This window comes from Aquarana catesbeiana, linkage group LG12, assembly GCF_042186555.1.
Source record: "Aquarana catesbeiana isolate 2022-GZ linkage group LG12, ASM4218655v1, whole genome shotgun sequence".
NCBI classification, from domain to species: Eukaryota; Metazoa; Chordata; class Amphibia; order Anura; family Ranidae; genus Aquarana; species Aquarana catesbeiana.
Genome location: NC_133335.1, coordinates 109,430,608 through 109,456,667, shown reverse-complemented (window position 1 = coordinate 109,456,667; position 26,060 = coordinate 109,430,608). Strand labels below are relative to the sequence as shown.

At 42.5% G+C, this 26,060-nt stretch overlaps 1 protein-coding gene across 2 annotated transcripts in view; it reads left to right on the top strand.

Annotated features, from left to right (window-relative positions):
- CNTNAP1 (contactin associated protein 1) overlaps positions 1 to 26,060 on the top strand; it is a 668,106-nt gene that overhangs the window by 260,870 nt on the left and 381,176 nt on the right. For both annotated transcript variants that reach the window (XM_073608280.1, XM_073608279.1), the window contains exon 4: positions 16,256 to 16,403. In XM_073608280.1, the coding sequence (XP_073464381.1) occupies positions 16,256 to 16,403 (148 nt within the window). The remainder of the gene's footprint in view (positions 1 to 16,255; positions 16,404 to 26,060) is intronic.

Here is a 26,060-nt window from a genome sequence, read left to right as displayed (position 1 = left end):
TAGGGCTGACATGACTGGTACTAACTGTGCTAAATAACACCATCCTTTCACTCCTGCTGGGATTCATGGGTAGCAAATTTTTACCACAGCATATGTATGTATTGTTACCCAATGAAAAACTTCTTATGCCCTGTGCACACGGTCAAATTTTCCGAAGGAAAATGTGCGATCTGAGCTTGTTGTCGGAAATTCTGACCGTGTGTGGGCTCCATCAGACTTTTTCCATCGGAATTTCCGACACACAAAGTTTGAGAGCAGGTTATATAATTTTCCAACAACAAAATCAGTTCGGGTAAATTCCGACTCTGTGTGGACAATTCCGACGCACAAAGTGCCACGCATGCTGAGAATAAATTCCGAGACGGAACCGCTCGGTCTGGTAAAATTAGCGTTCGTAATGGATCTAGCACTTTCGTCACGCTGCAATGTTTTAAATTGTTAAATGCAGCGCGCTCTCTTCTTCTTTATAATGCTAGAAGAATTAAGTTGTTTTGCTGCTCATATTCACACAGAGTTCTCACAAACTTCTTTATTTATTATTTATCATGATTTCATGAATATAATATTTTTATTTGTCACATCTCCCAAAAAGAATTTAATTTTTTTAATGTTTTTAGATTTTTTTATTTTTTATTTTTTGAAATCCTGATCTTGTGTTATATTTTGTATTTTTTTTATTTTTTAACTCCAGAATAGTTTTGGGTGTGTTTTGTGTGTCAAGTTACCACAACACGATTATTATCTTGTATTATTTAATCTCAAGGAGATTGCTTGGTGTTGGTGTCTCTTGTTAATTTCACATTGTATTTTTGAAATGTACCTGCCTCCTCACAAACAAACTGTCCTTTTTGAAGGAAAACACACATAGGCGAGTATAATAAAAAAACAAAAAAAATTATTAAGGGGTCATAACCAAAGAAAGAGGGAGGCAACGCTGGAGAAACAGCAGAAATTGGCGAAGCCTTTGGCCCCCAGGGCACACATCAACTATTTTACTGCAAAATTGGTGGCCTGAGGAGTCCATATATAAGGGAGTACAATCTGGTCCAGAAGTCAAGAGATCATGAACAGCAGCAGATTGCATGTATGTTCCCAGGCTGTGGTCATACAAGAGCCTGAATCTTTTGTCAGACCAGACTGAACCCAGGTAATCACTTTCTTGTCTTCCTTACAGGCTTCCTTCCAGGCTGTGTCTGTGGTGTTGGAGTTGTGGCAGGAGGAGGATGATGCAACTCACACAGGTGGGTATTGGGTGTGATTTCGCCCCTCACCCCCTTAGTTAATGTTTTATAAAGGATGTCCTCACACATGAGGCATTGGCCCTCCTGCATGTCCTGCAGCTTTATGGCAGCCATGCAGGCAAAGGCCTCTTCACAAGTGGGGGTGGCTCTGAAGGACGCAGAAGACTCCTGAATCAGCCTGAGTGCTGAATCCTCCACGTTACTCACCTTCCTGGGTCTTTTGTTTGGAAGGTGGAGGGGAGGAACCTGGGATTCTGTGAGGCTCCTACTGGACTTGGCCACCTCCTGGCTGACACTCACCCCTGCCTCCTCCTGGCTGCCACTCACCCCGGACACCTCCTGGTTGCCACTAACCCCCGCCTCCTCCTGTGTGCCACATTCCACAGCCTCCTCCTGGCTGAGGTCTTCCTGTGTATGAAAAAAGGGACATAGTTTTAGTTTTTTCTTCATCAATCACACACAATTTTCATCTCATGACTGTTGCAAATTGAATGTTAATAAATAGAAAAGACGATCATTCTGGGCCCAGCATTTTTCATTATTGTCCCGATTATTTTTGCCCACTACTGTCTAGTGATATGTAAAACACTTTATTAAATCAGCAATTAGTGATCAATAATAACATCTAGTAAACATAATTTATTTATTGACCAGAAATCTGTAGAACAATGCTATACCTGGCTCAAGCTGGGCTCCTCCACTTCTTCCTGGCTGGAAGTCCCAGGTTGGACATCGAAAGCCTCAGCTGAGGTGGAACATAGGGTGGAAGGAAGTGGTTGAGAGGGATTCCTTGACTTTAGTCTGGTCTGACAGAAATCGCAGTCTCTCATAGTACCACAGCCTGGGGACATAAACGTCATCTGCTGCAGCTCTGGATCTCTGGGAATCCTGGACCTTCTTGCGCTCCCTGAGATAAGTGCTCCTCAGGCCACCAGTTTTGGCTTTTAAATAGGGGATGGTTGCTGTGGGGACCACCGGCTTCACCAACTCCAGCAGTTTCTGCAGCGCTTCCTGCCTCTTTTGTTTATGATTATAATGCGGGTGTTTGACCTGCTCCCTGTATTTATCTATGAACGAGGGGGAGGAAGTTGTGGTCATTGAAGCCATCCATTTTATCTGCAATACACAAGACAAACCCTAATGTCAGGCTAAAGTCTCCTAATCTTGTCCCAATATAGGCTTCAATCTCTAAGCAGTATAGGCCCAAGTTTAAATGTTACCTTCGTTATCACGATCTGCGATTCCGATGCTCCTTCCTCCGCTCACAGATCGTACATACGACGCACTTGTGTTACGCTTTATATACACTGCGCATGCGTGAAAATGCCCGCCCCTGATGTTCTTTCTAGTCTATTCCCCGCCCCTTCTAGTTCGGCGCAGTGGGGAAGAGCACATGGCGGAGATACAACAGGTGCGTGCTAATAGCAGCAATGAGGAGGAGGAGGAAAGGCTGGAGCCATAAATATCACGATCCCGGAGGAGATTTAAGGCATCAAATATGTCCTTTGTTGAGATGGTGGACATCTTGAAGAGGGCCGACTATGACGGGAAGCATGGACTTTACCCCAACCCAAATGTCAGAAAGGCCAAGATCATGGCGAAAGTTGTGAAGAGTCTGCATAGGAATTTTGGGGTACGGCGATCCAAGAATTAACTCAGGAAACGGTGGTTGGACCTCAAAATCAGGGAGCACGATCAGTATAGAAGGATCAGGAGAGTGCTGCAAAAAAAGTAAGTAGTTGTCCTGTGTTCCTATTCTTTCTTTTTATTACGTTCGTGCTGCTCCATGTGCTTTTCTTTACTGTTGTACAGTTTAAAATGGCAACTTTCATGTTCATGGACACATTATTCGTTCGCAGGAAACATTGTTCGTTCAACCAACAAAACAAAACGCCATGTTTTGTCCAGATGCAGTTCAATACATTTTTTCTGGCCTACTTCTCTTAAAATAAGTTTGTTGTCTAGATGGGTTTGTAACTAGAATGAAATGCGAAATAGATTCTGTGTAAGGAGAGGACACTCAGCAGCTGTTTACACATCTGGACGCTGGAGCACTAGTGTGGGACAAAAGAACACCCTTTTTATTAGGGGGCCCACACAGGTGCTCCGGTGTATACTATAGGGGTGTCTCCATCTGTGAAGCTTGTACAAAACAGGTAAGTATTCAAGCTTGACAAAGGACAAAAATATTCTTGTTACTCTGCCAAAACAGACAATTGTACCCCACTTCCAAGCAATGTTTCATATTCCTATTTCTGTCATCAAATATCTGTATGCTAAGTATACCTATTTTTGTTCACATAAGGGAGAAAAGACTCTGAGGACACCGCTCATCAGAGGAGACCACAGACCCCCCACCTCAGGAAGAAGGGGAAATTCCTCAAACCCAATCGGAGGAGGAGGAGGGAGACATTGTGGAAATTGTCACCACAGCAGGTGAGTGTCTGTGACAACAGCTTCAGGTAAGAGATGGATGCCTGCATATTTAGCCCTCATGCACACAGGCTGTTAAAAAAACGTTATGAAAACGCCAGTATCTTTGCACTGATTTTTTTAAACTTTTTTCAGCGTTTTTCAGCGTTTTTGCAATAGCGTTTTTGAGCGTTTTTGAACGTTTTTCCGCGTTAGCGTTTTTGAGCGTTTTTTTTTTCAATTTTTTTTTTTTTTTTTCAATGGATCAAAAACGCTCAAAAACGTTGGTAAATGACGTTTTTGAGCGTTTTTGAGCGTTTTTGAGCGTTAGAGCGTTTTTACAGCTGAAAAACGTCTCTCAGAACCCACTGGTCCTGGGTTTTTTTTACAGCTTAAAAACGCCTATGCCACTTGCAGCTCAAAAATGCCTAGGTGGGCATGAAGCCATAGACTAACATAGACAGGCCTTTTTAAGCTGCAAAAAAAGCTCAAAAAAGCAGCTGTAAAAACGTCCGTGTGCATGAGAACTTATAATACATGGTGTGTTTTTTTTTTTTTTATCTTTTAGGTGATCATGATGTTATGGAAGAGAAATGTCATTTCACCAGTGAAAGTGCCCAGATCCTCATCGGGGAGATAATGGGGTGTAATAGGGATTTAGAAAACATCAAGCAAAACATCAATGATGTTCAAAACAAAATGAAGAACATCACTGATGTTTTAGGGAGAATTTAAAACACCCAGAAATCCCTAACTTATTGCAGCTTTATTGTTATTTTTATGACTAATTTTTGACATATTATAGAAAAGCCAAATTTTGAAGATGCACACAGTGTGTCAACATGTGCTATCTGCCACCATGGGAGATCAATGTACGTGTTTTGTGGGTGCAACCCCTTCCTCAATAATAAAGTAGCTGAGAGGAAGGGGTTGCACCCACAAAACACAATCCCCCATGATGGCAGCTAGCACATATTGACATTAGGCAATTTGTGTGCATCTTCAAAATTTGGCTTTTCCAGGGGTGACTTCACCCCATCTGCTGAACGGAATATCAAACACAGTTTGTACATACTCATGTCTTATATTGCCTTCACTTTCTTGAAAAGTTAAACTTTGTAAGTTCCAGAGTTGTGTATTTTTTATGGTTTTAAACATGCCTGTTTTACCTTAAAAGGCCATTTCTACTTATTTTAATGTGACCCAAAAAATTGTTATACAACAAACATGGTTTGTTCAAAAAACCTTTTGGAAATGCACATGTGATTGTGCTTTGATTAATAACTAGTGTTATGTGACACAAATAAAAAGCAACTAGGTTACTCTATGTGCTTGTAACCTGATACCAGCAATATTATTGTTCCCACTTCACACACCAAATCGTGTTGATAATTAATCATCTGAAAAAACCTTGATGAAAATAAAAATAAACATCCTAGTGATTTTTTCTGTAAAGAGTGTTATAAACAAGAAAATTACACCATTAATAAAAGATAACCGAGGAGACAGCTAAAAGAAAGCCAAGCAGGAAATCAAAGCAAATATTTGTTCAGTTTAAAATATGTTTTTATTTTAAAAAATGTCTCAGACATTATCTGGCATATTGATGGCCCCCTACCCGCAAAGTATTCCATGTATCTTACGGACCTCGCGGGCACTCTGGGGGGGCAAGCCAGGACGGCCAGCTTCAAGCGCCATCAGGGTTGGTTTATTAATATTCATTCTGGCCTCAGGCCCAACTGAGGCAGCATAGTTCCAAGAATTTCTCCTTAAAAAGTTGTGGAGAACACAGCAACACAGGATGATGTGATTCAGTTTATATTCCGCCATGTGTATGGGTGAAAGAAATAGGTGGAACCAGCTGGCCATTATTCCAAATGTGTTCTCCACCACTCTTCTGGCTCTGGCCAGCCGGTAATTAAAAACCCTCTGGTCCGGGGTGAGGGTCCTCATAGGGAATGGCCGCACAAGATGGTCCCCCAGCGCAAATGCTTCATCCGCAATGAAGACGAATCCTTCCGCATTGTCTTCTGGAGGTGGCTGCCATTCTGGAGATGCCTGTAGAACTCTGTGTGGGCAATGACTCCACCATCTGACATCTGGCCATTCTACCCCATGTCCACATACAGGAACTCGTAATTAGCCGACACCACCGCCAACATCACAATACTATTGAACCCCTTGTAATTATAATAGTATGACCCCGAGTTGGGTGGTGGGAAGATGTGGACGTGTTTCCCATCAATTGCCCCTACGCAATTAGGAAAGTCCCACCGCTGGACAAAGTGGGAGGCCACAGTCTGCCATTCCTGTGGGTTGGAAGGAAACTGTGGAGTCAAACAAGAACCAAAAATTATTCATTTTGCACATAAACATTGAAAGCAGATTAGACACAAACATTCTTGGCCAACATCAGTATAACATTTATTTTAGGGAGTATTTAAAGACAAAGATATAAGGTCTACCTATCAGATTTCCCCCCCCCCCATGGGCAATTTTAAACATTTTAGGGGGGGGGGTTTGGACAGGTAACCCTCTCCACTTCATTGAGAGATGAATGCCTAAATAATGTGTATTACTTTGGCCAGCCCCTCCTTACTTACACTATTGGCAGCCCACTGGACAGGTAAGAAGTGTCATAATACAAAGATATATATACACACTGTAAAATTTTAGCACATTTTTACATTCTGCTATTACCTATCAAGATAATAATAGGATACAAAAACTTAAAATAGTACCATTTGAAAGTATTCAGGAAGGCCCTTGCACTACATGCTTTGGTGAATTCAACCATAAATCTGACCACAAAAGAGGTAATTATAGTGTGTATGGGTTTGGCAAAGTCTGCAGATAGAGGATTGGTATCAACTGACTTAGCGGTTGGGGGAAGGGACAGTTCCAAAAGATTTTGGACCCAAAAAAAAGCCTCTGGCCAGAATTTAAAGCACAAAAAACATTTTTACACATTTTAGGGGGTGTTTAGGGTAAAGCACTACTATGGAGCTGACTAAATACATTAAGTGACTAGACAAGGTGGATATAGGCCCAGGAGAGCATGCTGAAGAGGTAAGTGAAGGCAAACATGCATGAAGGACAAAAAATGTAAAATAAAACCAGCATGCATGAGGACAAAGAGGACATTCACAGCATATTACAATCATGGTAATTAGGGAATAAGGAAAGAAATACATTACATTAGCAAACATTAAATACAATAAAATGTGATGTTAAAGGATAAATCTTACCTGATGATGGCAGAACAGGTCTCTGGGATAATGATCCCCAGAGCCTGGGGGGAGATACCTGTTGAGAACTTGAGGTCCTGCAGGCTTCTCCCTGCCGCCAAGTACTGCAGGGTGGCGACTAGCCTCTGCTTCGGAGTGATGGCTTGCCGCATGCAGGTATCCTGCCTGCTGATATAAGGGGTCAGCAAAGCCAACAAACGGTGAAATACGGGGTCCGTCATCCTGAGAAAGTTCCTGAAATTATCAGGATTATTCTCACGGAGCAAAGGCATGTGACAGAATTGGTCACGCTGGAGCAACCAATTCTTGGTCCATGAACTCCTCCTCGCCCTGTTCATGGACTGGGCTTGTGTCAAAGTAAGAACTCCAACACCAAGCCCCCGCACAGCACGAACTCTACGATGAGTACGTACACGCAACATGGCTAGGAAACAGTCGGCTGGTCAGAACAAAGTAACAGAACGCACTGAAGAACAGCAAGGCCTGTGAAGAGCGACCTGGAAATCAGTAACGAACGGACAAGAACACAATGACAAATCAATGGGAACTCGCTGCACGCACTGAAGACCAGATACAAACCCACAAGCACAAACTGAACAGCAGAAATACGATCTGAAAACCACGAGTCTGAAAGAGCGCGAATCATCTCTCACCAAACTTTTACTACCATGAGATTAGCAAAAGGAGCCCAAAGGGTGGCGCACTTGGTATTGAACTGCCCTTTTATAGTCTCATCGTACATGGTGTATGTCACCGCGTTCTTGACGTTCGGAAATTTGAGCCAACATCCGTCGGAAAAAATTGATTTTGTTGTCGGAATGTCCGATCAATGTCCGACCGTGTGCACAGGGCATTAGAGAACTATGTTGGGGCGCCAGCCTCAGGCGCAGCACTAATAAGTGTACCCACAAGTATCCTAGAGGTTGTATTCTTGTATGTAGTAAGTTCACTAATGGTGTTAAGGGATTGATTTTTGTAACTACACAACTGACCTGTATGTGTAAAATTACTAGGAATACCCTTTGAAATGTTAAATACTGACTTGGAGCACATACCTACTCCTTTGAATGTATTGCTTAACTGAACACACCACTCGGGTTCATGTGTCATTCTTAAAGTGTAAAACATAATACTCTGATTGCGGTATCCTTCTGAGACATTCTTAATACTTAAAACTAGAGTATTTTTCAATAATGACTTGAGGTTTAGAGGGACAGCTAAAACTTACTACAAACCCAGCATTTTTCATATCCTGACTTTCTAGCATAAGCATATTTAAATTTTAACAGTAACATTTTTCCAGAAAAAAACAGTTTCTTTGATCAATTTATTAGAGACATCTCTTTTACTGTGATCTCTGGGGTGAAAGTCAGTATGGTTGGTGTGTACTTCGCTTTTACCACATATGAGTTTCAAGGCTCCTAAGTCATCAGGATAATAGATACAGTTAGTTATTATCCACACTGGGACAAAGATCAGAAGTAAAAACATCACCAGAAGGTAAAAGGCCTTCCCAGAAGTCTGTGGTGAAATGACTGACATCACTGTCCTTTATTTCTATGCTTGTCTTTTGAGGACTTAAAACACCTGCTTTGCCTCTTTTCAGCCTTTCTTCAATTCCTGGGCTTAGATCAACCTTCTTTATCCTGCTGGCATGGATCCAGGTAGGACTTTCCTCGGTAAGGATGGCTGTCCTGGTGACGGCTACCACTTTGGTCAATAATCCGAAAGGAACTTCTTGTGGCTTTCGACCCTTCTGAAGCCTCTGGACCATAACTTGATCACCGACCTGGAACGGGTGGGTTGGTACTTGTGAAGAAGAAGGAGAGGTGCGAGCTACTCTTCTTTCAACAATATCAAGAGTTTCAATTAGTTGTTTTACATATTCCTCCTGTATCTTTTCCAAATCACCTTCCTCCACCATCAAAGGATGATTAGCCCACAGTGTGGGGAATGGTCTACCCATGAATACCTCAAAGGGAGAGTAACCCATCACAATGTGAGGGGTCATTCTGATTTCAGCTAATACAGCTGGGAGAACTTTTCTCTATTTGCCAAAATTTCCACCCGTGGTTTTCCTTATCCTGTCTTTAATTGTTCTATTCATTCTTTCTACAATCCCTGAACTCTGTGAATGGTAGGGGAGGTGAAATTTCCAGTTTACTTTTACTACTTTTTACAAGATATTGGCAGATTTTAGCTGTGAAGGCTAGGCCATTGTCTGAATTTATTTGTAATGGACATCCCCATCTAGCAATAATTTCCTGTGTGAAGATCTTCACCACAGTTTGTGCGTTTTCATTGTTGGTGACAAAGATTTCTGGCCAGCGTGACATTATGTCCACTATGACCAAAAGGTATTGTTGTTTCTTTCCTTCTTTGGGCATATGTGTAAAGTCTATCTGTAAATGGGTAAACGGTGTTGTTGGGTACTCAAGATGTTCATGTTTTGATTTCTTTGGGTTTGTTGGATTGTTCCTAATGCACTTGTCCATCTCTGTACAAAAGCTTTGACTAGATTAGGTAGTCCTGCAATGAAAAAATCTGCATCTAGGAGTTCACATGTGGCCTGCCAGCCCTTGTGACCCAGTCAATGGTATTGTGCAATGAACAGGGGGGGCGCTAGCAACAGGAATACACGGTCTCCCCCCTTGCCAGATTAATCCTGTTTTAGGATCCTTTTGCACCATTCCATCACAGTTCCATTGCGCAATATCATCAGGGGTGGCAAAAGCCTGCAGTTCCGTGAGCCAGAGTGTCTCTTTCAGGGAACATGGCTGAGGTGTTAGCATGGGCATTTGAATGTTTGCCTTTTGGGTAGATGCAGCTTCTTTGGCAATTCTGTCAGCTAGTGCATTCCCTTTGGCTATATCAGTCATTTGGCCTGTATGTGCCTTACAGTGCATGATAGCTAGTTTTCAAGACAACTGAATTGCATCTAGTAATGCTGTGATTAGGTCAGAGTGTGAGATGCTCTTTCCATCTGCTGCCACATATCCTCTGCGAAGCCATATTACACCATGGTCCCAGACCACACCATGAGCATATCTGGAATCGGTGTAAATGTTTACCTCTTTTCCTGCAAACAGCTGGCATGCACGGGATAATGCTATCAATTCAGCAGCTTGTGCAGACTGATAGGGTATTGGATTGGCCTCAAGGACAGTATCCGGCAGTTGGACCACAGCATATCCCACGTGGTAGACATTATCACTTTGTCTGCTGCAAGAGCCATCAACAAAAACTGTTTGTGCAGTAGGGATTGGTACTGAAAGCACATCTGCTCTAGGTGAAGTGTCCTGATGTATTGATTGTGTACAGTCATGAGGTGGTGGTAAATCATCCTGTTCTCCTTTAAGACCCAATAAGGCATTCAAAATTGGAGCTGGGCCAGAGTTTATGTTTGAACTTTTTATTTTCAGGTTTGGATTGGACAGGATGATGACTTCATACCCACTCAATCTTTGTGCTGACATATGTTGAGTATGTACAGTTTTGAGGAGTGTGGTGACATTGTGTGTAGTATGTAAGGTAGTGTCATGACCCAAGGTAAAAGGTGTTGCCATTGCTACAACCATTGCACAAGAAGCCAGCACTCTGAGACACGCGGGCATGCCTTGCACCTGTACTGGAACCACCTTTGAGAAAAAAGCTACAGGCCGCAGTCTCCCACCATGTTCCTGGGCCAGTACTCCCGCCATGGTTCTGCAATTTTCCCTGGCAAACAAGTGAAACATTTTGCCATATTCAGGGAGGCCGAGGCTTGGGCTGGTAACCACTGCACATTTCAACATGGCAAAAGCATTTAACATTTCATCAGACCATTTTACAATATCAGACATTTCAGAAAGGGTTGCTTGTCTCAATATATTGTCATAGAAAGAACAGTCAGGTATCCATTGGCGGCAGCAACCAATCATTCCAAGAAAGGTAAGCATGTCTTTCTTGGTAAGTGGGCGGGGCAGACCCACTAGAGCGGCAGCGCTTTTGTGACTGACTCTCCCAACTCCTGGAGACAGCACAAACCCCAGGTACTCAACTTCCTGTTTACACCATTGTAATTTTTTCTTAGACACTTTGTGACCACATACATGTAACCATTTCAATAAGGATAGGCTATCAGCTCGGCAGTCCTCCTCTGAAGAACTACAAATCAAAAGATCATCAACTTATTGCAACAGTACAGAACCATGAGGGGCAGTCCAAGGCCTGAGGGTGGCTTGGAGTACTATAGAATAGACCACAGGTGAGTCTATGTAACCCTGGGGCATTCTACACCAGGTAAACTGGCGATTGTGTTGGTCAATCAACACAGTAAAAGCAAAGAGTGGCAGTGTCTCCTTATCTACAGGGACAGAGAAAAAATCATTCTTTAAATCAATCACAGTAAAACATTTGGCTGTTGCTGGAATGGAGGACAGGAGTGATGGAACATCAGGTACAATGGGTGCTATTGGGACTGTGAGGTCATTTATGGCCCTCAAGTCCTGTACAAACCTGAAGGAGCCAACCGGCTTCTTTACAGGATTAACAGATGTTTTGTATGAAGAAATAATTTCTTCCAGAATCCCATCCTGCAGAAACTTTTTCACCATTGGCACTATGCCATCCATCTTTTCCTTAGAGAGTGCATATTGTTTGTGATAGATAGGAAATGCACCTTTTTTGGGAGTGGCCTTGTATGGTGTGCATGAAATAAGTCCTACATCCAGATCTGATGTAGACCAGACCTGAGGGTCTATATCCCCAAAATCTTTTTCACTACTTTGTTGTGACAGCATCAACAAGCCTGGATTACATGCTACTATAGTGATTTTATCTGAGGAAATGTCTAGGCCTCCTTCTGAGTTAGTTCTAATTGTGATTCCTAGTGGCCCAAACAAGTCTCTTCCCATCAAATTTACAGGGCACCTTGGTATTATCCTAAAAGAGTGTGTGCATATGGTGTAACCTTCATCATCTTCTATTGGTAGGGGAGGGGTCCTATATGTTTTTGTCAGTATTCCATTAATTCCAAAAGAGGGTTCTGCTGGTTCCCACTTGCCTTTGAAATGATCTTCACAAATAGTACTCCTAGTGGCCCCACTATCAACGAGATAGGGAAGGGGTCTCCCATTTACAGAAATAACAACCATTGGACTGTCAGTGAAATCATTTGAGACAAAAGGAAAAGCTGGGACACTACCCTCCGGGCCCCATCATTGTTGTTGATTTCCCCATTTGATTGGAAATGTTGGACCTTGATGGGTGGATGCCTGTGGTTGTGGTGTCTGGTTAGGGGCAGAGCTGGAGTTGGGAGTCTGAGGAAAGGTGGGGTGAGGACATTGACTCACCCAGTGATCCTTGGCACCGCAGTTGAAACATCCATTGTTCCTAGGACGACTCATCCCTCTTCCATTTCTGCCTCTAAACCTGCCTCTACCTCTTCCTCTAAAGTTTCCCTTCATATTTCCTTGGAAATGTGTGGAGACAGGTGATGGCTTTGGTATATCAAAACAACCTGCTGCATCTTTCTGTGCTTAGTGCTTTGTCAAAGTCAGCTCTAGGAAGAGTTGACCATTCAGTAATCATTTGTTTGACTGGGACCACTAAATGGGGTTTGAGATTACTCAGGAAAGTCTGGATCAATAATGGATCCATATCTGGCTGAATACCCAAACCGGCTTCTTGTGTCCACACATCATTGAATCTTTTCCAAAATTCAAGAACTGATTCTCCTGTCTTTTGTTTGCATGCTATGGCAGTGGGCAATGAAGATTTTGGTTTAAAAATCTCTAACATGTGAGTTTTTAATTCAGTCCACATATCATCTCTCCCTTGTTCTGTGTTAAGTTTGTAATTGGTTGCAGCTGTACAGTAGATATAGTTCCGACCTTGGTCCAGTCCCAACCTGTACCAGTCCCTACAACACCCTGAATAATTAACCTCATATCTTCCTGTGTGTAGTTTCTGCCTTTACATGCTCTTTTCAGGTAGGCGAGAGTGTCGGATTTATGTCTTTATTTTTCTTTCTAAACAATATGATTATGTTCTTGTAGATACTTTGAGTCTTTTATTTCTTGGCAAAATGCCAATAAGCACTCCTTATGGTCAGAGGTTCCCCTGATCACAAGCAAGCTTTGTACGTTATTACTTTTCTTATTTTTATAACTAAACAATTTTTATTTATATTTCAAATTTTTTTGGCAGAGTGCCAACAGGTTCAAACAGTGCCTTCAATTGCGTTAGTACTAATGCCGCAAACAATTCCCCACTACCTATTATGGTTAGGGAGATATTAGCACTTGAACCCTGTTGGCAAAAAGCCAAATATCCAACTTTTGCACCTGACTTCCCCTGTGCAAGAGATGTCAGTAGCAAAAATAATTATTCAAATAGCATATTTTGATCAAGAGTTGGCCTCAGAGTATTCTGCCAACCACGCCATTTTTTTTTTTTTTTTTAACAGAATAAATTTGGAACAAATTCAAGAGTTTTTTGACATACAATAAATATGCAACCTTGCTCACGGACCTGCTGTCTTGCTTCATATAACCTCCAGGGACATTACTCACCAAATATGCCTTTTGGTTCTTGAAGCAAAATAGCAGTTCACATATACACTCAGCGCACTTCATCCAACGTGATACTTTTAAAGCAGTTATACAATCATACAAAGTTTACACGATACGTCGATCATCAGTCTCTTGTTCTGCTGCAAACAGAACTAAAACTTCTAGCGTACTCTGTAAAATTCTCTTAAGGTCACCAAAACCTTTTCAAGTGTCCCCAAAACACTATTTATATGACTGGTCAACTTTTATCTCTACTTATGAAAGATTATATAGGCCAACAGCAATCTCTGTGGGTGCAAGCCACACACCTGGACCCCGGCAAGTCAATTTCACTCAATAAAAATAAAATTAACTTACCGAATCCGTTAAAAGTAGCCTTCCATCCTCCATTAAGGGTAGATTTCAAATCCCGGACTGAGCCCCCAGTGCTGTTAGGGTTAATGCTGTGTCTAGGGTAGTTCCTTTTAACCTCTCAGACCTCAGATTGATGTACCATGCAGTTTCAGATATCTGGAATCAGTTTTTCGAGAATGAAGAAATGACACTCACACGATGTTACATTCTAGAAACTGATTGTATTGAGTTGTTGGAAGGCACTTCTTATAGCAGGTTAAAAATCACACAGAACATTCATAGTTAAAAACATGTGCAGTAGATATTAAGATGGTTACAGCTGGTTAAGACAAACAGTCATTGTTCTCTGTTTCTCAGGCTGTGGAATACAAAGGAATATGGGAATATAGATAAGGAAGCCTGTGAGATATTTCATTTTACAAGAATCTCACGCTGAGACAGATATTTGTGAAGCTTAAAGGGGTATTCTAACTGTACATATTATTTAAGATGGCTGACAGAACAAAATGGATGCCTAGCATAACCTTTTAGTCACTGTACGCCCTCCCAGAGTTAAGCAACCGCCCTGTAGCCGTCATTCGGCTATGGGCCGGTTGCTAAGTGGTTAAAGGAGAATTGTACAAAAAAATGATTGCTTAAACACACAAGTGCTTTTTTACCACTACTATTCCTTTATACTGGCTGTTGGAATTTACAAATGCAGCAATTTAGAAACTGGATAAAAGGTTTAGCACTGGGAAACACTTTTTGATACGTAAGTAGTGCATTTTCTATACAACTATATAGATCAGACCAAAATGAGGGACAAATAAGGAGGAAAGAGGGACAGAGGGACTTTGTTCCAAATCAGGGACAGTCCCTCGAAATCAGGGACAGTTGGGAGCTAAGGAATAGGGGGTGGCAGCAGCGGCCATGGATAGATTCATGCTATACATAAATCTATCATTTGGTCATAGAGGGGGTGGCTGGAGAGAGGGGGCAGCCCTTATGGACGCCCTGCCACTGGCAGGGACTAAATTTTCTTGGCCATATCAAGTATAAGTGCTGCATTTAGCCCTGCATGAGGAAGTCTTAGAGACTCATTTCATTTTAATGAGGTTTCATTTTCAGAGGGTTGTTGTGGCTATGGGGATTTTCCTCCTTTAAAAGTGACACTAAATTCTAGTTTAAGAAAAGCAAGTTTTATTCAGGTATTCATACTTAACGCAAAAAAACTACCATCAATTGCTCTCGGGCTGTTTTGGGGTTTGCATATACTTTAACTTTTGTAAGATTTGAAAATAAATCTATTGATTTAAAGATGTTTCTTTTGTTTACTTTCTTCAGGGAATGCCCTAAACTTTTTTCTAAAAAACACAAAAACAAAAAAAACAAAAAGAAAAACTCTATCATAATTCAGTTTGAAGTCTGGGCCTTCCTAATTTTGTTTTATTATTCTTGTGGGATTGAGATGGATTTTCTACAAGAGCTATAATTACTTTTTATTTTGAAAGCAGTAAAAACATGTTAGGGATTTTATTCCCTATTCACTATTCCTAGGAGTATAAAAAAAAGTTTTGGCTGAAGTTCCACTTCTAGTAGGCACCATCCAGTATTACACAGACCCTCTTAACTTTGGCAACTGGAACACATAGAAACAAGTAACCATATTGCTTCCCTCTAATATAAAGTAACAGAACAAATTTATCTGTGAAGCTGTTTAGGTGTTTAGATGCAAAATTAAAAATATATTGGAGGACTGTTGTCTATAGATCTGTACATTTTAAGTTGTCACAGATTCAGTCCGCACTCTTACAAAATTTTCATAAATATATCAAATACAGTGTGGATATTTAAAGAACCGTCAGTAAGGGCATGAATAAATTCCTGGCATATCATAATAATTAGCAACAGTTACATTTTTCTGAAAACCTCCACCTTTTATCATTAAGCCATGCTTGAGCATGTCAGTGACTTTGCCTAGGCTCAGATGACATTATCAGTCTGCCACAGGTAACAGGGAGAATTTTCCCATTCTCTCCCCACTGTGGTCAGCTTGCAACATCGTAACTTCAAAGTAAGTTCAAAGGTGAGAGGCTGTAGCAGGGGCTGGTCTCTGAATACAGCCAAGAACTGCACAGGCCTCAAATTATATGACTTTGTCATCTAAACCTGGTTCTTGGTTCAGGGAGTAGATGGTGACCTTTGGTGATGTCTCAGTAAAGATAGTGCCGTTGGGAGAAGTACAGGCTCATTTTTAGGCTGTTAGTTCAACTGGACATACCTCATATATTATGCAGGATTTGCATTTAACCAAAAGCAGGGAAACTTAAAGGGTTACTCAGACTATGTAGTTTTGATGTTAAGATGCAATCACTAGTGTTCCAAAAAATGAATATGAATTCTATGAACATAGAATACACAGCCATTATATTTTTAAACTTTAAATTTCTCTTCCATACCACAGACCTTTTTTGGCAATGTCAATACATCTGGGGTGATAGAACACCGCCTCCACTATCCGATCAAGGCTCGCTACGTCCGCTTTATTCCTGTGGCTTGGAACCCAAAAGGAAAGATTGGACTTCGGGTGGCACTGTATGGCTGTGAATACAGTATGTTATAACCTTACATAAGACACACTGATATCATTTAACTTAGAAATGGTATAAATTGTAATTATTCAGTGGTAAGAAATCACAGTTTTCCTCTGCAAACCTGTACTTTACCATTCAGGATCAGGTTACATAGTTAAGTTGAAGTTTAGCCAGTAGAAAAAAATATTTAAATAAATAAATACATTGAAAACCTCCATATACACAATATACACAAACCCACAGATGATCCAGAGAAAGGCAAAAAAAAACCCTATAAAGCATGATCCAATTCGCCTGAGCAGGAAAAATAAATTCTTTCATAATTACTCATGTTATACCGAAGTGTTAATATCCAGTTACATTTTGTGCAATTAGAAATGCATTCAGCTTAAAAAAAAAAAAAGCAGCCCAGAATTTGTTCTTGTGGGAGTCTATTCCACATTTTCACTGCCTTTTTATTGTAAAGAAGCCTTTCTGTATGTGGAGGTTAAATCTCTGTTCCTCCATACATAATGACCTAAAAGTAAATAACTCTACATCATATTCACTATCTGGACTACTTTATACATGTTGAACATATCCCCCTTAAATGCCTCCTCTAAAAAAAAGAATAAATTCAGTTCAGCTAATCTTTCCTTAGAGCTGAGCTCCTCCATGCATCTTATCAGTTTGGTTGTCCTCCTCTGCACTTTCTCCACTTCTCTGATATCCTTTTTGTGAACTGGTGTCCAAAACTGTCCAAAATGCACTGATAAAATAGTTACATAATTACATAGTACTATGCCATAACAGGCAAAGTAAGGAGCCATTACTTACCTTTTAAACAGGCCTATGTAAACTCCAAGCACTCCACAGTGAGAGCCTTTGGGCATGGATTGGCCACTCGAACACCAAGCACTGTGTTGTGGGAGACAGGAGAGGGAATACCCGGAAGCACTGGGTGTTTCTCGTGAAGATTTTAGTTATTCACTTTGGAGAAGAGGTGCTAATGAGATGTGATTACAATGTACAAATATATGTCAATTGTAGAAAGGGTTTTTTACTGTTAGAGCAGTAAAAACATCCTCTTTACCAAAGGAAGTGGTACTAGTTGAGAGTGTCAACAACTTAAAAAAAAAAAAAAAACATTTAGAGAAGAAACAGAATATACAGGATTATGGGAATTGTTAGAGATTAAAAATCACATACTGTGGGTTGAATTTCATGTCTTTTTCAACCTTTTAACCCTTTCATGACTAAGCCTATTTTTGAAATTTGGTGTTTACAAGTTAAAATCCGTATTTTTTGCTAGAAAATTACTTAGAACCCCCAAACATTATGTATATTTTTTAGCAGAGAATCTAGAGAATAAAATGGCGATTGTTGCAATATTTTTTATCACACGGTATTTGTACGGCAGTGTTTTAAACGCAAATTTTTGGAAAAGGGACACTTTCATGAATTTTAAAAAATCCAAACAGTAAAGTTACCCCAATTTTTTTGTATAATGTGAAAGATGATGTTACGCCGAGTAAATAGATACCAAACATGTCACGCTTTATAATTGCACGCACTTCTGGAATGGCGATAGACTACGGTACCTAAGAATTTCCATATGCGACGCTTTAAATTTTTTTTACGGTTATCGGGCTAGAGTTACAGAGGAGGTCTAGTGCTAGAATTATTGCTCTCACTCTGACGATCGCGGCGATACCTCACATGTGTGATTTGAACACCGTTTACATATGCGTGCGGGACTTCCGTATGCATTTTCTTTGCTGCGCGAGCTCGCGGGGACGGGGGCGCTTTAAAAAAAATGTTTTTTTTTTCTTATTTATTTTATTTATTTTTAAATTCATAAATTGTGTTTAAAAAAAAAAATGTTTTGATGACTTTTATTGCTGTCACAAGGAATGTAAACATCCCTTGTGACAGTAATAGGTGGTGACAGGTACTCTTTATGGAGAGATCGGGGGTCTAAAAGACCCCCCATCCCTCCTTTACACTTCAAAGCATTCAGATCGCCGAAAACGGCGATTCTGAATACTGTGTACTTTTTTAAAACCGGCGCCATTGGCAGCCGAGTAAACGGGAAGTGACGTCATGACGTCACTTCCGCGTTTACAATTTGAAGGCTGGAACGAAGCCGCCCACAGCTTCGTTCCAGCCCCCCCCCAGCCACCGGAGGCATCGGATTGGTCACCGAGCCTCCGGGAGGTCCGGTAAGAGCGTCGGGAGGGGGGGACGTCCCCTCCCGCTGCTCCGGTATAACAGCCGAGCGGCTTTTAGCCGCATCGGTTGTTATACACGGATAGCCAATCGCCCGCTGTAAACAACGGTACCGGGATGATGCCTGCAGCTGTGGGCATCATCCCGGTATAACCCCCGAAAGCCGAGTACGCAGATCTGCGTACGGTCGGCGGGAAGGGGTTAAACTATGTTACTATCTGTCAGACAAACAAAGCACCAAGGGATGTGTTGAAAGGTGGATAATTGCTCCTTACCAGTCCTGTAATATAACAAACTTCTGATTTTGAACTTAAAAAGTGAAGATTAGCTATGTAATAGGGAACATAGGGAACTAGAAAAGTGCCAAAGCAGTACCCTGATAATGTACATTTCTCTTGAATTCTTCATGAAAAATAACAGTGCACTTTCTGGGATATAAGGCTGCCTAGGCACTCCTGTGCCCACAGCCTCATCATGTGTGTATATCTGTAGTATAAGGTGGCTCCACTCCCTAAAGTCTAATCGAATGACATTTAGAGTGGGATTTGGTACTGTCACTACTGTGTTGCTTGCTGTAATGGGATCTACACTGTCTGCATCTCCCTGTTTCTGCCTCATCCATTCTGTGGATCTGTGCTTTGTGAACCTCTCCTAAATAATCTCCCAGGTGAGTCTTGGTATTGAGCGTTATACCTATTTGCACTAATAAAGTGACTTATCAGATCATCAGTCATCAGCTCTGACATTAGGAAGCAAAGCCCTGCTCCTCCACCAAAATGAAATCTCCCACACAGAGATGCAGTGCAAAACAAAAAGATTAATGGGGGAAACATTAGCTGCAGGGATCTTACAAGCAATAACAATGGCTGGTCCTTTGCCTTGTGATTGCCCCTTTTCACAGCTTCCACCATTCAGGTCCTCTTTAAATGTATCCTGAAAGGATAAAGTACATGTTTGCTTTCAAATGCAATTATCCTATACATCAGGAGTCTTCAAACTGTGGCTCTTGGGCCACATCTGACTGGCTATGAGAGTATGTGGTAGATCCTCAGACACAGGTCTTATGGGGACCCTGAAGTAAGGGGGACTCTGGCGGAGACATTGGTGTAAGGGGGGGCTGTGATGGGGACCCTGCTGTAAGGGGGACTCTGATGGAGACACTGGTGTAAGAGAGGACTCTAAAGGGGACCCTGATATAATGGGGATTCTGATGGAAACACGAGTGTAAGAGAGGGGACTCTGGTGGGAACCTTGATGTAGGTGGGGAGGCTGATGGGGACTCTGATGTAGGGAGGTACTCCAAAGCGGACTCTGATGTTTTATTAAAGTTATCTTTGTTTTTGCTGAATCGTATCATGCTAATTATATATACAAAGTGTTACGCTAACAAAAAATGTGTGTAAAAATAGTGAATTGGTATCAAAATATGAAAGTATTGTAATCATAGAAATGTCCAACGTAAGAAAACAGTCTCACAAAAATAATAGTGAAAGGTGTGTGGTTCCAACAGCCAAAGATCAAAGATGGATGATATTTCCTTCCCTCCATCATATAGGCAAATCACAAACACCAAAATCAGATGTCCTCTTACCAGATCTTGATGACCCCCTGAAAACAGCGAGTCAAACAGGCTTTTTGATGTCTCAGGATAAATCCTAGAAAAGCTAGCACCAGCTTCCAAATGCATTGTACATATGAATAAAAAGCACTAAATAGTGCAAAAACTTAAGACAAATTCTTTATTAAAAACAAGTGCTACTCACACAAGTGAATGAACATGTGCATGTCTCCATCAAAACAATCCCGGTCAAGCAAGATGGCATCCACCTTCACCTTGGGGTAGCGTGATGACGTGACCAAGCCACTTCGACCTACGCGTTTTATCACCACAGGACTTCTGCTGGGGCTGTTTGACTCTGGCTGGAGTATTGCTAGGGAGAAATTCTCCAAAAGCCTATTTATTGCAACTGTTTTCAGGGGAACCTCGAACTCTGGTAAGAGGACATCTGATTTGGGTGTTGGTGATTGGCCTTTATGATGGAGGGAAGGAGATATCATCCATCTTCGATCTTTGGCTGTTGGAACCACACACCTTACACGATTGCGGGACTGTTTTCTCATGTTGGACATTTATAGGATTATGATAATTTCATATTTTGTGTTTCAATATATTTATTCAATATAAAATGCAGAGTACAAAAGCATATGTGGGATCATTAGCCCTGCAGCAGCCAACATGGCTGAGATAACATCAGAAGTAAGGTAAAATGTAAGGCACATAGAAATCGCAACATGAACATGTAACCTACATCACAATCATTGAATTCGGGAATGGTAGAGTGATATGGTGCTGAACAACTGGTCTTCATGAGGGTGTTGGGTCCAGGGGAGTGGAGGAGCTAACCCGCCACCCCAAAAGGCCAAAAGGGATCACACTGTGGCCAGGGCTCCCTACTCCCCGGATCCGACACCTGAATGTTATCTAATTGTTGTGCAGCGTTCTTTGAACATGGGAGAAGACCCAGAGAAAATATGATATGATCTATAAAAAAAGACTAATCAGATGAAGGGAATCAAAAGGATAATCATTGTTCTAGCGAGTAACATGAAGATATTGATGGTTAAAGAGTGCCCATTACCATTACGAGATTAAACACTTAAATTGGCTAGGTTCGTAAAGGTGATGAAGAAAGGAGAAGTATGAGAGGGAGGAGAAAGAGGTGAGCCGACTGGGGGAGAATGGGAGAAAGCATAGTCGATTTGAGGTTAGGGGTGTAGGGGAACACCTATGAAGGTGGCCCAGGGATCCCAGATTTTTTCGAATTTTTATAATAATTTTCAAATAATTCTTTTCATAATCCAGGAAATTTTTCTTTTTGCTAGTAGCGTCAAGACAGTCGTTTTTTTCCAGGCTTTGGCTAGGGTAAGTTTGGCTTCCAGGAGGATAAAGAAAATCAGGTGTTGTGTACTCCTGGAGGCTTCCCTCACTGGAAAGGTGAGAAGAGCAATTGGGGACGTTGAGATAGGGATCATGGTAATCTTACAAATCCAGGAGAAGATTTTATTCCAGAAACTCCTTAGTCTGGGGCATGCCCACCACACATGAAACATATCACCTCTGAGGTCACACCCCCGAAAGCATAGAGGGGATGATGTTGGGTATAGCTTGGCCAGTCTCAATGGAACTAGGTACCATCTGGAAATTACTTTTATGCTTGCTTCTGCGAGGCTAGAGTTGAGGACACCCTTGTATGATTGAAAGAAGTTCCATGTTTCTAGTTTCCAGTGTTGGGAGAGATCCTCTTCCTAGGCTAGCTTGTAGGGAGTCTTGGAATGAGTGGAGGATAATGCCCTATAGATCACCGTGATTCCCCCCCTCTGCTCATCAGCCTGGCCACACCATTGTTCGTAGGTAGTGATTTGGGGGCCATTGGGTGTCTTACATAGTTTGTGCAGGAAGTTGGAGATCTGGGTGTATCGAAAGAGCTCAGAAGGTGGCATATCTAGATTGCTAATGCAGAAGGCTTTGGAGAGTGGCCCCATGGGTCTGAGGAAGTGTCCTATTCTATATAGCCCCTTGTCAAGCCACCACCTGAAGGCTTCGATGTTTAGCCCTGACAGAAATGCTGGGTGCTTTAGCAGTTCAATGGGTGAGGTCAGTTGGTTGTTACCCTTCAGGCTGTCCCAGAGGGCAAATGAGTGAGAGAGTGTCAGGGATCTCAATTTTTTGGGGCACCATAGGAGAAAGTCAAGGGTGTGACGTGGGACCGCCTGGCGTTCGATATGTATCCAGTCAGGTGGTTCCCAGCGAGAGTAGACTGCCGAAAGCTGAGCTAGTTGAGCTGCTTGAAAGTACCAAAGTAAGTTTGGAAGACCCAGGCCACCCTCTTCTCTTGACCAAAAAAGGACTGCTTTAGAGAACCTGTGTCCCCCCTTCCCCAGATGTATTTAATAATCTTGGCTTGAAATTGTTTTAGACAGACCTTTACTATGGAGATAGGAAGGGCTCTGAAGTAGAATAATATGCGAGGGGGTTATTTTTATCGTGTTAATTCTGCCCGACCAGGATAGAGAGAACTGAGTCCACCTTGATAAGTCATCCTCCAATTTTTGGAAAAGCTGGGGGTAGTTAGCTTGGTAAAGGAGTTCAATTTTGGAGGTTAGCTTGATCCCCAGGTAAGTGTTCAAGTCGTTCCAGGTAAATCGAAAGTTCTCACTAAGCCTGGTGAGCAGAGAACCCGGGATATTAATGTTGAGTGCTTGGGATTTATTCTAGTTGACCAGGAGCCCCGAGATCGTCCCAAAGTCGTCCAGGAGTCGGCAAATGTTAGGGAGAGAAGTTAGCGGGATGAGATAAAAAGCAGTATGTCGTCGGCGAACAAGGCGCATTTGTGGCTCTGGGATCTACATTGAATGCCGTGAATGTCTGGATTATTTCTAATGGCTACCGCTAGTGTCTCGATTGCTATGGCAAATATCAGAGATGATAGCGGGCATACTTGCCTGGTGTCCCTAGATATGGGAAAAGATTCCGAGTAAAATCCTTGCAGACGCACCTGAGCCGATGGGGTGGAGTACAGAGCACGCATGATATTAAGGAAGGATTCACCGAATCCCCATCGTTTCAGGGTGGAGAAAATATAGGGGCAGTTGTCAGAGTCGAAGGCTTTTTGGAGGTCTAGGGAAAGGAGACATCCCTGCCTGGGAGAATCATTGTCATAGTTCGAATTGAGGAGGGAAATGATGTCAATCACGCAACGGATTTGATCTGGGCCCTGTCTCCCAGGAATGAAGCCCACTTGGTCCTTGTTGATGTATAACCTAATGAAGGAAGCTAGGCAGTCCACCAGGCTTTTAGTCAGAATGTTAAATCATTGTTTGAGTGAGATCGGTCTATAGTTGCTTACCGAGCTGGGGTCCTTTCCTGGTTTAGGGAGAACTGTAATATAAGCCGTGTTAATCAAGTTATCCAGCAGGTCACCCTGATGCAGAGCATTAAAGAAGCGAGCCATAGGTATCGATCTGGGATTGGCCTTGTGTTTTTTCGCTGATGTGAGCAACTCCTGGTCCAGTTTTGCTATTTCTGCCTTGCTAGCCCTGTTGATCTGGGAAGCTATTTGGATGAGCTGTCCTCTGATCGCAGCCTTGTGTGCCGCCCAGAGGCATGGAGGGGCAATATCAGGGGTGTCTTTGTTTGAAAGTAGTTCTGAATACTTTCTTCAATCTCCTTTACCCTGTTCGGGTCACTCAGAATGGACTCGTTGAGTCTCCAGTGCTTGTAGGGTCTGTGGCCTGTAGGACGCTGCAGGGTCAGAAAAACCATGGAGTGATTGGACCAGACAGAAGGAGTCTCTAATATAAGACCTGGTGGTCAGCAGAACTGTGGCGGAGGCAATGAAAATATGGTCTATTCCTGCAAAGGAGCTGTGCGGGCTTTAATAATGGGTATAGTCACTCAAAATCGAATTGACTTCCCTCCAGATATCTACCAAGCCGTGTTGGAAGATGAGTTTGGCTATGCGCAAGCTCTGTTTGGTGGGTCTAGTGAGGCGTCTGCTTGGGGGGCACGATTTGTCTAAGCCCTGGTCAAATGCTGTGTTGGAGTCTCCCCCAAAAACTACCGTACCCTCCAACATGGGGGTCAGGGTTTTTAGCATGGTTTGGAAAAAGGATAGTTGTCCCTTGTTGGGGGCATAATAAGAAATGAGAGAATAAAGCTAACCATCCAAGTTCCCCTACGACCAGGATATACCTGCCCTCCGGGTCTTTAAGTTCTGTTTTGAGGGAGAATTTGCTATTATGGGACATGCGGATGCCCACTCCCTTGGTTTTGTCATCTGCATTATCCAGATAGAAAGAGAGGAATTTAGAGTGAATAAATGTTGGGCAATAGCGTTTAGGGAAGTGCGTTTCTTGTAGGAGGGCAAGCTATTGAGAGTGTAGCTATTGTAGGACTTTTTGCCTCTTGGCCGGGGAGTTTAATCCCTGAACGTTGTGGGAAACCACCCATAGGGGGTGTAGTGCTGGGGGGTTGTTAGCCATTGAGCAGAGGGGTGGACCACACTAGTGTAACAAAGGCACTTACCGCCATGTCTCCACGGGCACCAAGACAACCAACCTGCTGGAACAAGACCTCTTAATCTGCGGGTGTGTGTCGGGGGGGCTCTCCCCAGGTCGGCCTCTGCAAAAGAACAGTAGTTAGTATAGCACAGGGGGAAGGAAGAAAAGAGAAAGGAGAGAGAAATGGAAGACAAGGGAGTCTCCCATAGAATGGAGGAGATAGTGACCTCCATCCGTAAGGAGAACCAGTACTGTAATCCCTCTTTAAGAAGGGATCAATCCTGTCAGGAGAAGGGTACGGTACCTGTTCTGCAGGACAGGAGGGGGTGCATGAGTACCACTCCAGCCAAGGGGCGACTCTCATAAAAGGGAACTGAGAATCTGGGGCCTAGGGCCCATATATAACACGGGCAACTCAAACAGATAGTGCTCTGAGGCAAAAAACTTAATAACTCCAAATTTTTGCCTGGATCAGCTAGAACATCTGGGTTCTGTGGGAGTGAGGGAAGGTTAGGGTAGTAGGGGGGGGAGGAAAGGTGGGGTGGAGGGGGGATTAGGGGATGAGACAAAACAAACCATTGCAAACTAGGTGGCTAAGATCGAGAGGACAGCGGGAGAAGGGCTTAGCCCTCCTCTCCATCCTGCCATGACTGTCAGTGAAACACGGTAGATCAAATGTGGGATAACCAGAGCAAATGGCCTAACTAAGGGTAGGAACCTCAGGAGTCCACCTCAGCAGAGGCACGGAAAGATGTACGGAGCAAAATTAGCTCACAGAGTTCTGGTAGAAAGTTAAAGTCCTCCCAGCAAATAAGGGGTAAAATGGTGATCCCCTGTCCGGGGTGGCTCAGGGAAGGATGGCTTCCTTGGACTTTTTGGATCTGCGGTCTCCCAGACCGGAGGAAATGAGCTAGTAGGGAGTTGTCTCTTTGCAGAGTTAGGAGCCGGTCCAGGCTGAGGATGATTTGGATCGTGATGAATGAGGCCTAGGTGTAGCAACAGTTTTTCACCCTCCTGGAGAGATGCGAACGTGTATGATTTGCCTTTAAAGACGAGTTTGACTTACAACACAAAGAGCCACCAGTACTTGATTTCTTTATCCATCAAAATCTTGAGCAAAGGTTTAAGGGCTCTTCGTTTTTGGATAGTAGAGGGGGACAGGCCCGCAAAGATTAGCAGCTCATGACCTTGAAAAATAAGTTTAGACATGGCTTGCGATTTGCGCATCACCTCCGCCTTGACGGAATAGAAATGTGGTTTTACCACAATGTCTCTGGGGAGGCCGTCAGATCTCGGAGGCCTTAAAGTCCTGTGGGCCTGGTCTAGCTCCAATCTGTGCTGTGGAATGTCAGGGAGTAGTTTCTTAATAAAAGCGCAAATTGTTTCTGGGACATCTACCCTGAAGTT